This window comes from Typha latifolia, chromosome 10 (assembly GCF_019914945.1).
Source record: "Typha latifolia isolate L0001 chromosome 10, TyphaL0001v2, whole genome shotgun sequence".
NCBI lineage: Eukaryota > Viridiplantae > Streptophyta > Magnoliopsida > Poales > Typhaceae > Typha > Typha latifolia.
Genome location: NC_133095.1, coordinates 5,904,232 through 5,917,586, shown reverse-complemented (window position 1 = coordinate 5,917,586; position 13,355 = coordinate 5,904,232). Strand labels below are relative to the sequence as shown.

At 36.5% G+C, this 13,355-nt stretch overlaps 1 protein-coding gene across 1 annotated transcript in view; it reads right to left on the bottom strand.

Moving 5' to 3' along the window:
• Positions 1–13,355, bottom strand: part of LOC140796205 (insulin-degrading enzyme-like 1, peroxisomal) — a 60,358-nt gene that overhangs the window by 16,277 nt on the left and 30,726 nt on the right. The window contains exons 13-17 of the mRNA XM_073149126.1: positions 12,530–12,616; positions 9,988–10,091; positions 6,293–6,395; positions 5,930–6,025; positions 5,660–5,849 (exon numbers count right to left, since the gene is read on the bottom strand). Of these exons, the coding sequence (XP_073005227.1) occupies positions 5,660–5,849; positions 5,930–6,025; positions 6,293–6,395; positions 9,988–10,091; positions 12,530–12,616 (580 nt within the window). The remainder of the gene's footprint in view (positions 1–5,659; positions 5,850–5,929; positions 6,026–6,292; positions 6,396–9,987; positions 10,092–12,529; positions 12,617–13,355) is intronic.

The window sequence follows — 13,355 nt, the reverse complement described above, 5'->3', positions numbered from 1 at the left end:
TGTCTTTTATTTTATTTTGCCTATATAAAGACTTGTAATCATCTTTTATGGGTTAATGAATATTTTAAGAGTTTTTGCCTATTGAGTGTTTGTTGGTGAATTCCAACGTCGGTGGATTCCGACACCCCAATTGGTGGATTCCACGGGCTTGATTATTTCTCCCTACTTTTTCTTCTCAACTCTACAATCAAGACGTTGTTCTGCATCAAAGTATAGCATGTACTAGTCGAGTTGGATCATCTTCAAGACTAGTTAATCCCTTAGAAGGCTTAGATATAACCGACAATGATAAAAGTAGAGATGATATGAGTGATGACACCTAGTTTTGGACTAGTGCAGTAATGATGGAGATAAGACATATGTCCTTAGAAAGGGATTGTGTTTGTAGAGGAGAAAATTTTACACGTGCTATCTAAGATCAAAACCACGAGAGCAAACTTAGACAAGCACGATACAAAATTTATTAGAGACAGAAGAAAGGAAATTGGCTATCTCAGGCTCAACATAATTACAGTTAAATGAAGAAAGAATTTGAATCTATAGGTAGCCGGACATTATGGGACGTATACTCATAAGATGAAATAAGTTCATCATCACCATCATTGTCATCATATCAATCACACCCACTAGAGTCACAACACCCCCATATCCATAAATCCGATATGTCTATAGCGTGCTCGTCTAGTGCCAGTTGTTCTTGTACATCTTCAATATCCATATAATATCATATGAGAATGGCAAAATTTATATTTATAAGAAGACTATGTGAGAGGTTACGACGAGCAACATTATTAGTAGATGAGTTTTGAAAATTATCAACAATATTTGATGCAACACTCTCATGTTATTTTTGTGTCGACAAATGAAGTCTCTGCTCACCATTATTCTACGTTCAATTAGGTAAAATTTTAACTATTAACTATTATCAATTAATGAATGCATTTAATTATATTACATGTTGAATAATGTTTCTATTTGACCATTGTTATATCTTTAATATACATTGTAGTACATATATTTAAACCAAAACCTAAGAACTGACATACCAAAAACCTAAAAAGATCTCTAAATACACTTATTTTTCTATTAAAGTCAAAAGCATGCCAATGCTTGTAGTGGCACGTAAAGGTGTGCCACTAGTACATATAGGCATGCCGAGGGTGTGCCAGTTGGCATGCCACATGCCTTTGGCACATCCATTGTTGATTGCAAAGATAGAACTTTAACTTCAGAGCAAATCTACTTAGAACACTAGATCCCAGTGAGGTCACTACTAATTTTTATTGGAATTCTCTGACAGAATCCTACAAATTCCTGACAAAAGGGATGCTAGAACATTATATTACAAGCTTCTTCGGATGGATGGCATTGTAGAAGGTTAAGTACTATCTAGTAAGGATGGCAATCGAGTCGAGTTAGTAGGGCTTGGGTTAGAATAGATTTGGATTGGGTTAAAATAGTAAAAACACGAATGCGACCCATTTATTAAACGAGTCAAATTTCTAAATACAAAACAACCCACTTATTAAACAGATAACATGACACAACCCGTTTAACCAGTTTAATAAATGGGTTGTTTTTTTTTATACAACATGATCAACTCGTTTACACAACACTATTAACCCATTTACACAACACGAACCCATTTACGTGACTACACAGACCTGATTCACCCATTTACAAGATTAATACAACATTTTCTTACCAAACTTAATACATCATTTTCTAACCCAACTAACAAAAAGAATATAACACATAAATCTTATAAAATTAGGCAATATCCAATAACAATGATTAGTAACACTAGCTCCTGATGGTGGTATTGTCAGAGTTGGCGAAGCGACAATAGAAATTTAAAGTTATCGGCGATGGTGAGGCTCCGAGAGTGAGGCGACGAAGTCCCAACTCTGGCTCCCGTGGCGGCGAGGCGAGAATGTCTTGAGGCTAAGATTCGTCAAGTACTCGATGACGGAGAAGTTGTAGAACATGTGATGGTTGGTTCTGCCGATGAGCACACAGAGGACCACTAATGAGTGGTAAAGCCAAGGAGTTGGCACCGCACTTTGCACGTCAAAGTGCGCTCCTACTCGATTTTTGATGAGGTAGACAATCGACACAAGTGACAGATTCCTACTGAGCTCCCACCCGGTTATCCCCACTGTCATGTCATTGATGATTAGCACTTCCTCGCTGTTGGGGAGCAACATCATGTCCCCATCACTCTAGGCACCGACGCTGTCTCCCGTGTCCTCGAGACCTCCAAATCTACAAAGGTTCACATTGAGGTCAAGGAAGACGAGGTGATAGGGCGGAATGTCACTGGAGAGGAGGATGCTCCTCTAGCATCCCCTAAATCTCTAGATCTACAGGCGCCAAATGGCCAAAGAGGAGATTCATGCTGAAGTGTGGAAGGACCCGATCGGCGCTGCAAGAGAGTCGGTTGGAGGAGAGCAAGAGGTAGCAAAGGGAGGAAGGAGAGGGCGTGGCCGAAGAGTCAGTTGCCAGTTGTGGCCTATAGGGGAGGACGAGGGTAGAGATAGTGATTTGGGAGAGGGAAGAAAAGGGATTTGGGGAAGAACCAAAGAGGCAGCTAGGTAAGAGGTGAGAGAGTGAGGTAGGTTAGGTTAGAAGTTTAGTTTATATATACAAATGAGTTGGTGGGTTGACTCGACCCAACCCTACCCAACTTATATACTTAAACGGATTAAACATGTCAAAATGGGTTACTAATATAAACATGAACGCAACCCGATTATTAAACGGCCTAAGCGGGTTGGCTCGTTTATGATCCAAATCCAATTAAGAGGAAGATTATCGTGTCAGATTATCGGGTCGAGTTAATATTTATCACCCCTACTACCTAGTATCTTTCTCAATATTTACACATGAAGCTTAACTTTTTCCATATGCACAGATCATCTCAATGTCCATAATTCTATATCGCATCCCACATACATGAAATTTGACTCTGATAGTGCCTAACCTAGGAGAGACTCTAGTATGTTGTACACAAGGGGGCAAAATATTCACTAAGAAATTTGGATCTTAAAGCACATCAGCAAGTGAACCTTCAGCAACAGTGTATCTTGAACTTATCAGCAAGTCTTCACAGAAAAGATTGTCAAAGTAATTTCCAAGAACTTGCATGAGATAGACCTTTAAAGTACAGACATCAATTTATCCAATGTTACAGCTAAATAAGTCATTGCAAACCACATCTGATAAGGTTGCAGAGCAAAATTCACATGCTTTCAGCCTCTTTATAACTACCAGCTCAATATAAGTGACCTTCAGGCCAGCTAACTAACAAGAAAGGAAGGGTAAACAGAAGATGCTTTCATCTCAAGATGTTCCAAAAGTAAAATCAAAATGGAAGACCAAACAAACAACTAATCAGGAATAAAACTCTATGCAAGGCATGGCAACAGCCTTCCACATTGTTCTCATATTTTAAAGCCATAAAATGCTCGCTTCAAAAGACATGATTCATAATTCTCTATGAGTGAAATAATAGTTATTATCAGCCAATATCAACATCAAACTTTGAACAAGACCACCAGTCTAGAATATCTTGAGGCTCATGAATAGCTACTGACTAATGCATAAGCCTCATAGTTTACTCCCTTTCTTTTCCTTTGGACCATTCTACTACTAATGCATGTGCTTGGACAACTAATGATCCTAGTGTCCGTATCTCAGTCAAACATTCACTCTTTTACAATCCATGTATGGCTGTTGGCAAACTTTTCTTACAACACATTTGTTCTTTCAGTTTCTTTACTTAAATCACCTCAGCGAAATGATTCATAAACACCTTTTCTCTTTAAATAACAGGATACTTGATTTGTCCAGAATTCAACCAATCACTCTCTGATAAGATCTTACTTCTAGGGTAAAACTAAATCTATCTACCAGTTAGTTATTTATCTCAAAAAGTTTCCTACATCATTCCTATGAAGCTCCTGTCTTTCTTGATATAACTTGGTCCTATAGTTTCGAAAACTCCTCTCCTGAGATGGTCAAGTTCTGGTTGACATTAAGTTATAAAAGTTTAGTCAATTATTTGTGGAGCTTTCTCGAATTTCTTTCTCTCTAAACAATCCCATATTGTTAGGAGAAGTCCTGGGTGATGACAGTAAGAACCTAAAACATGAGGCAATCAAGTGAATAAAAGAAGGCCACAAAATCATTTCTTCCTTGCCAAATACATGACTCCAAGGCTCAAAGGATGAAATCAATGTGATTTGGATTATATATATTTGTGCCGAGTGGAATCTAGCAAGGAAGAACATGAGAAATTAAGAGATGCCAAAGAGCTCATGCATCTGATTTGCTGTCTATGAACACCAGCCATTCAGAATAAGATATAATATGAGGGCCGTACTGGCCGGCACATTCTGTGCCAGCAAGGGGCCAGTTCGTGGCCTCGAGGGGTTGCTGGCAGCCAGGCACCACCCAAATCAATATTTTAGGGCAATTTTCGCAGCCCTAATCCTATTATGCAGGATGAAGATGATTCTTAGCAAATTATTAAGTTTATCTTACGATCCGCTTGAAAATAAGATAAGAGAAGTAATGAAGGGAGGCTGAGCCCATCTTCAGTTTGACATAAGGTAGACAGGAGGCAGGGAAGGAGGAGTTGCAACAATGAGGAGAGACCGAGGCAGAGGTGGAGCTATACTTGCGGCAAGGCTGTTACATGCCACAAGATGTGCCGCAGCACGTGCCATGCCCTGCCAACACATGGCCAGCACGAGCCATGCCTGTGGATTGTCACACAGCAATCCTTGGATAAAGTACTAAGACAAATCTTTATCTTTGATCTAGTCTTAAGTCTTGACTATGTTGGTTTAATTCATGGATGGTTATGTTGCAAGGTCATATTACTTAAAGGCAACTGTTGTATTTAGAAAGATAAGCCCATAATTCCACAAACTTGAGTTCACGGAACACGGGAGAAGAAGGCACAAAAGAGAACTTTTAAATAATTAAATTTTCTACCAAGTCTGGCACCTAAAAAGAACATAAAAGGGTTTGAGAAAGTTGTATCAGTTATGTAAACATATGGGCATCAATCAGACAATCAAATGCATTAGAAAATCCAAGATATTAACTTATTTCATTCAATATGAAGGTTTTGAAAGAGGAAGAGGGCAATGAAAACTAGCTGAGGAATTAGTAGTGCTTGATGTGCCACCAAATATACTGGGTTGCGCACTCATACGGACGACGACTCGGGGACAAAAAGTCCTTGTGCCATGATACAAGCATGTGTGTCTGTGTGTGTGTATATGAGAGATGAGAGAGAGAGTTAAGATGGTGGCAATTACGTTAGATCCATAAATACGACCATGAACAATGTTGTTGCCTCTGTCAATAGCATACAAATAGATAATCCTCAACTCATGGCTCTCCCACTGGAACAACTAATTAATAGTGGAACAAAGGGTGAATACTTGAATGGTGCTTTGGCGTGCTTCAAGAACTAATTCTAAAACTCATGGCAATTCTGGCTCTCAAATCCCAGTTCAACATGTAATTAGTAATGGATTACTTAATACTTGGATGGAGAATCACACGTGACAATGCTGACAAAACATAGTATAGATAAGCCACTAATAACAGAACCCAAAGCATAACCACACGTAAGATGGCTTACCATATTCATTCAAATAATCCATTAATAATTTTGTGAATATATTGGTAAGAACTGCTGCTTCAGGTGAATGATTTGCCTGTGGACAGTTGAAATCTATCCTAGTATAGGCTTTGGGAGTGGAGAACATAGAATCCGACTTATACCACAATCTGGAAAAAGACGATCCCCTTAGCATGAACGGAAATTTGACCTGTTAAAAAAGTAAGCCATAATGTTTAATGCATCTGTAATAGGCGTGTGTCAAGAACAATCATTTGTTATGAAGTTTACCTTCTCTTGCACCTCCTTAAGTCCAAAATCGCTTGGAATGAAAATATTCGGCTTAGGAAGATTAAGAACTTCACTGGGAGCTTTTTCTACCCATTGCTGCAGAACATAAAGAACTCAACTAATTTATATTCCAATTAGGAACTTTTACAACCCCATATTTGTAAACTTATAGAACTTGATTACTAAAAACAGACATAGTCTGGCACTTTAACTATCTAAGTTACACAGCATTTAAATATATGTAATACTGAGAAGAGGAACAGCATGATTAACTGAACAATAACAGAAAAAGGAAAATGCACAACAAGAGAAATGTGACAATGAGAGTCTCCCTAAGTTGGGAGAACAAAACCGAGAACAGACCTGGATAGTGGAAGCAGTGACCTTTTCAACAGAATAATTTGTAGAGTACCATGGCTCAATTGTATCAGTAGATCCTTCAAACTTTTTAGATTCCCAAAATATTCTGCAAAGAGAACAACTTTTGTTGATAAACATATGATTATTCCAAAACTGAAAACAGAGCAATGAAAAGGACAATAAGTAAGAAAGGGTACTTCAAAAATATATCATAGAAATAATTTGTTATTTCCACCAAAAATCCATGTACAAAAAGGTCGTATCCTACAATATTTCACGTACAAAGGAAGCCAAGAATCAAACATTATTAGATTGTAAGAATCACCATCCTCTAGAATCTGGAATGAGACAGGCTAGGCCTAGTACAGAGAGAATTGTGCCTGAAAGCCATGTCAGATAAATGCAACTTACCTACATGTCCCCATATACCTTTATATGTTCAATGCCCTTTTTGATCTAAAACAATGAATTAAATCTGACATTTGTATTTTGGTGTGAAAATACAATCTCATTTTATTATTGCTTGTTTTCATGCATGTTTGTCATGGAAATGATTTGTTATTTCCACACAAAAATCCATGTACAAAAAGGTAGCATCCTACAATATTTTACATACAAAAGAAGCCAAGAGTTAAACACTATTAGATTGTAAGAACTGCCATCCTCTAGACTCTGGAATGAGATAGGCTAGGCCTACAGAGAGAGTCATGCCTGAAAGCCAAAAGACCTTATATGCCGTCAGATAAATGCAACTTACCTACATGTCCCCTTATACCTTTATATGTTCAATGCCCTTTGACATCTGAAAAAATGAACTAAATCTGACATCTGCATTTTGGTGTCAAAATACAATATCATTTTATTATTGCTTGCATTTTCATGCACGTTTGTCATACTATCAGTGTGCTACCAATTAGGCAATTTTTTTGTTTCTCCAAACTTTTGCATAGAACAAACAAGAACTTTTCTGCATAGAAGCCCCTAAAAGAAAAAATCTACAAATATACTTTTCACTTTTCACCTGTAAGACATTTTATATAGTTTGCCTTCTTTCAGACTTTTCTATTTTGGGCCAGCCGAGCCCCTCTGAATTAGTTAAAACACATAATTCTCATGTTTGACACAAAATTTCACCTAAATAATACTAAATTTGTATGAGAAGATAAATATAACCAATTTCACTTTATTGAAACATATGAACTATTGAAGACTACTATTTTAAATTCTGCAAAGTCACCAATGACAATGGAATATCAATTTTCCCTCCATCAATCGAAGTTTAGTAATGGACTCCTTAAAGATTGACATGCTAGTAGACTGCCAACACGTGGCACAAGGGTCGGCGATGGCACTCTCCTGTGTCGAGGTGCACCGCAGTATGCTGATAACTACCGCTATCTATGTCGCCCATATGAGTAGGGCATTGAGCTGCAGGTCCTGAGTGTCGCCTGATACATATTTAACTTACTCAAAAGAGATCCCTTTTGGGGGTATCTTTACTAGTAGTTCTATTTCCTGAACCAAGAAGGATAAAGAGAGATTTAGTAGAGGAGAAGGTTGATTCATGGATGGGAACTTCAAATCTCAATATAAAACTTCTACTCATTTAGTTCAAACTCATTTCTTCAGCCCATCAAATATCTCAAGCCAAGGCGTGAGGGGAAGTATTCAATGTCATATATAATCTTAAACTTTTAGAATAGTTGTGGGTTAGCATTATTTAATTGGTTTTAGTCAAAGCAAGATCACATAGATATAGTTGATTTCAATCATTTTCATTAATGTCGACCTCAAATTTTGACTATACACGTGAAATTTGTCTATTAACATTTTTAAAACTAAACATCGAAGTTCAAAAAATAAGAAAGATGCAACTTTGTGATGGAAGACAAGTTTAAACGGGTGAAAATGAAACTCTGCTTGCCACTTGTCGCGATTTTTGTCTCTTTAATTGGCAGCCACTTTACTAAAAAAAGAAGTGGAAGTGAGAGGGTGAGAGAAGGTGAAAGAGAGGAGAAAGAGAGAAAATTGAGGAAGAATTCAAGATTTCTTCTTCAAGTCCCATCAAAAGATATATTTTTCCTTTTTTTTCTCTTAAATTTTTATTTTACACTTTAAAAACTAATTAGGATATACAAATAATATATCTAGCTCAATTTTACTAGATCTATCATTTGTTAACATTTTTCTACATAGATTTAGCATGTTGCTAGATCTATGAAAAATACTCTATAAAATATAGGAATTAAAAAGAAAAATTAGATGAAGGAGATTTGACCCTCTGCACACTAATTTTTCTCAGTACGAGAAGGATTCTATAATGGAGTGGATGCATATTGCTAAGAAACGGAAGAACTTATTGCTTTATTAAGAGGGAGATTTTCCTTGATCTTATAGATTTATTGCTGAAGAGGCTACAGTGACAAACATAGAAGGATTAAATGCAAAGAACATAAGAGTGATCAGACTGTTAGGGAAGTACAGCAAGGATAAACGGATACTCAAGGGAATACCAAGAGGATGGTGATGGTGATAATGTTTGAGACTTAGTTTGAGATCGATGGCAATGATTATGTGGATGAGACATGTATCCCTACTACACAACCTTCTCAAAGAAGTATTGTTTGCACAAAGAAGGAAAATTTTATACATGCTACTTGAAATCAAAACCATGAAGTGTGACCTAGACAAACACGAAGCACAGTTTATCACAGATTGAGAAAAAGAAAGCAACCATCTCAAACTCAACATGACAAAGATGGATAAAGAAAAGACTTGAGTCTATAAGTAGTTAGATATCAAGAGACGTGCTCACAGGATGATATGAGTCTATCATCATCATGTGATCAATGAGAACTCCTTGAAGTTCTTCGGTGCAGGATCTTACTTTGCTTCAAACTACAAAAGTTTCAAGATCTCTGTACTTGATCATTCTTACTATTGGAAAACCTCAATGACTAATGGACAGGGCCTTTGCCAAAGAAATGGGACTCCTTCTATGCGAGTCAGTCCCAGCAGAGAGTGGAAGATCTGCCCTAAGGGTCTATTAAGCGCTATGAATTACAGGAAATTAAGTGGTTGACTTGGATAGGAGACTGTTTACATGTTCACTGTGCCAAGAACCTCGCATGGGAATCGCTTCACCTACTTTAAGCGAACACAAGCGGTCATCCTTCATCGAATTATTTTGGAACGTGCTTCTGCACAAGACATGGCAGTCCCCTGCCATGACTGCATGGGCCCACTTCTACTCGTGGTACCACCTCCGCACATATCCAAGCTCAAAATGCACCCTCTATGCAATCAACTCAACGGATGAACCTATGGCCGCCAGAGCCAAAGCACATTTGTTATGCATATGGCTATAGTGTGCATGTGACAGCCATTCTGATATATGTTCAATATAAGAATTGCAAACTCTATATTTGTACGAAGAGTTTATGAGACATTACAACAAGCAATACTATCAATAAATGAGCTTTGAAGATTATTGACAATATTTAATGTAATATTCTATAATAGTGTACCCAAATCCAGAATAGGAAAAAAGATATTGAATCAAACAAGGGCTTAGTGATGGTATATTGACTATATTCTTTGAGAATATCTTTCTTTTGGATGCAAATTTTATAGTAAAGGTTCAAATGCTAGTATATTAGATCAAACAATGAAGATAAATTAACCTGTTATGGTATTACCTGACATTGCTTGGAGTCAGCTCATCCAATATCTTCTGAATTGTGCTTGGAGCGAATTTTGATGGCATGGATGATCCAACTAACCAATCTTCTGGCGGGTATATCTGACATGATAATTCAGAATCATCAGCTGACACTAGACAGATTAGTACAGCATGCATTGTGACTGTTTGTTAGCTTTCAATAGACAGGAGCAACTAAAATGATACAAGTTTCCATTACTGAAAAGCGCTCATTACTTCAAATCAGTGAAAATTCTCTAAGGTTGCCCACCAATCAGTAATACAGAAGTAAAATAAATGATGTCAAGATAACCATCAAAAGTGGAAAAGACCAAACACATGATGATAAAAAATTTACACTTCAATGATTTGAAATGTACCAAAATAAAAAAGGATTACACTAAAGCTGAAAGCCAAAAGCTAACAAATGCATGTAACCCAAGGTTTTATGTTCTAGTGGTACACATCTTGCCAGCAATTAGGTAGCATTATACATGGAAATTTTTCAATGGATTGACTTATCAATCAAAACACTAAACAGGGTCATAAAGAATAAGATACCACATCAGATGAGCAAGGTTTTAACTTTTAAAAGACTGTCAGCAGTAGACAGATGAACAAGGGATCATGTAGTGCCTAAATGCTAAGTTGTCTAGATGGGCGCTCAGAATTCAAGACAGTTATAACATAAACAAATAAAAGAAATAATAATTAGACATGAAGTTAAAATTAATACTTACAATCTAAACAATGTACTAATGCATTCTTGTTAAGAACTACGGTAAGCTATTAGAATCCACTAATTTATCAACATGTACAATAATTTTAATTTTCAAAGTCAATTTACATACTAAAATATGATATGATATGAGATGCTAAGATGGTCAACTAAATGAGACCCCAAGCCGACCCTAATTGTATTCTATCTAAGACGGGAGCCTAAACGCTAAGGCAGAAATTTTTCAAAACAATGTTGATGAGAACATTAAAATCTGCATCATGAGAAATTAAATAAGAGTAGCATGACATTGAGGTTCAGGGTTCACAACTTACAGCCTTGAGATTTTAAGTTCGTTCAGATTCCACTATTCATGTTACATCCAAGATCCACACAGGTGGTGAATTGTAATTCAATTGCAATTGTAACCTCTAATTTCATCTACTAACTCTTATAGATATCAGTTTGGCATGAAGAATTCAGAGTTAGTATCTAGAATCTACAACATTTGTTTGTTTGCTTGGTGGACCCACATTTGTTGGTTAAATAGATCAAGGATTTAAAAGCCGCTGCATGGGGATTTGTTGATCAGATGGGAGTGATGGGAGTGATGGATGATGTAGCAGGATAAGTCCAAGGAATAGTATTCACTGGTTTATATCTGTCATGCAGACTTGGTGTTAACTGGCATGTCAGATGGTGCACCTTGATATGAGGAAAAGAAAGGTAACCCACCAGACTTGCTGGGTAAAAGGAAAGTTCGGCTAGTGTGTCAGAGAGAGTGCTAAAGAAAGATCATCTGGCTTGTGACTTGTGAGGGACAAGAAGGGGAAAATAATACGTGGAATTCTCTACAAAATAAATTTTCTTCAATTTTTCATAATCAAATTACATGTACTTCACTAATTTCTCAGCATTATAACATCATATCACTATCCAAACTAATATGAATCTTCCCAATCAAAAAAAAAAAAAAAAAAAAAAAAAAAAAAAAAAACTAAAAAGCAAAAATTTACGACGCACAAGATAAGAACTTCCCATATTCTCTTCTTTAATTTATGTAAATATATCCCAAAATCTAGTTGATATCCCAGAAAAATGACCCTTGTAAAATGATTGAGTATTTCCATAAGTTTCATCTGAAGCTTCTTAACAGGCAAAACTTCCCTAGGTAATTGCTTCTTGACAGGCAATAGCTCTAATACTAGCTTCTGTCTGAAATTGATGCATATCCTCCAAATTAAATTGTTTGAAATGTAAAACCTTGAAGAAATTAGGTAGATCTAAATTAAAGAGGATGATGGCTCAATGCTTATTTGTCAAGACTAATTGCCTTAATCGAGATGATATCCTTTGAAAAACATCAACCTCATCAACAATTAAATCCATACCATTCTGGCACTTAAGGTTGCCAGAAATTATTTATCACTAAGAATGTAAACTTTTAACAGATTTTTCAACTAGAACCTAAATTAGGACAAAGGCTAAAGTTTATGACATATTTTCTCCCTTGGAGAAAGAAGCATGTTATATTATTGACATAATTAGATGGAAATCTATACACATACATGCTTAACAACCTCTCTACTCACAGGTCACAACCACAATGTAAAGAAAAACTTTGCAGTTGGAACTATCCTGCCATCAACTACATAAATCTTATAGACTAACACTAGAAATGATACAAAATACAAAGATTTAACAACAACACAAACTTGAAGCATAGACAGTGATAACTGCAATAATAATAAAAAGTAGCAATAGTGATATCAATAATAAAAGTCATAGTCTCTCTTTAACTGAGGAATAGTATTTAGCATACCTGCATATTTGAAGCAATGCTCATAACATAACGAATAGGAGCACTTTTATCCCTATAATGGAACCCCGTCTCACATATTGCCACAAGCTTAAAATAAATGCTATGTCAGGGTTCATGTACCATAATGAGATAAAGATATAAAATGTCCACGTAGAATGCTAAACCAAACTTTTAAATAATGACAGAAAGAAAGTACTCACAATACTTTTTTAAATATACTCATACAGCATAATTTTAGTAAAAGAAATTTGTTAGAATGAAAATTGCTTTCAGTGACCTCATACATCAATTTTAAAAGATCTACCATTTATTGTGGCTTCTCTACCCTAAAACAAACTCATCTATCTTATGTATGTAGAATATCAAATGTAAGACATCTATTCAGTGGATAAATTCAGCCAAAGGGCTAGTGGTTGGTTGTACGAAAGGAATTGCCAGAACTATCAAGTATGGACTATGTTTGGCAGGAAGAAAACTCAAGCACCTTATATAAAGTGAGTAGAAGTAATTTATGTGCCAACAAGAGAACCAATGCAGACACTCTTTCAGCACAAACATGCTGGGCAGCAAGGATTCATAAGCACTAGCATTGGGTGCAACCAATAGGGTTATCAACCCAACTCGTGAGCTTGCAAGGCGCTCGACCCAAAATTTGAGGCCATTTCTAAAACGCAAGCTGGAGCTCAATATTTGAGCTCATTTATTGATCGTGAGCTCAAGATGGGCTAGCTCACTTGAGCTTGGCTCACATTAGCTCAACATAATATATATAGTTCGCACGATTGTTCTTTGGCACAATTGGTTAAAATGTGTCTTCTTTAGTACA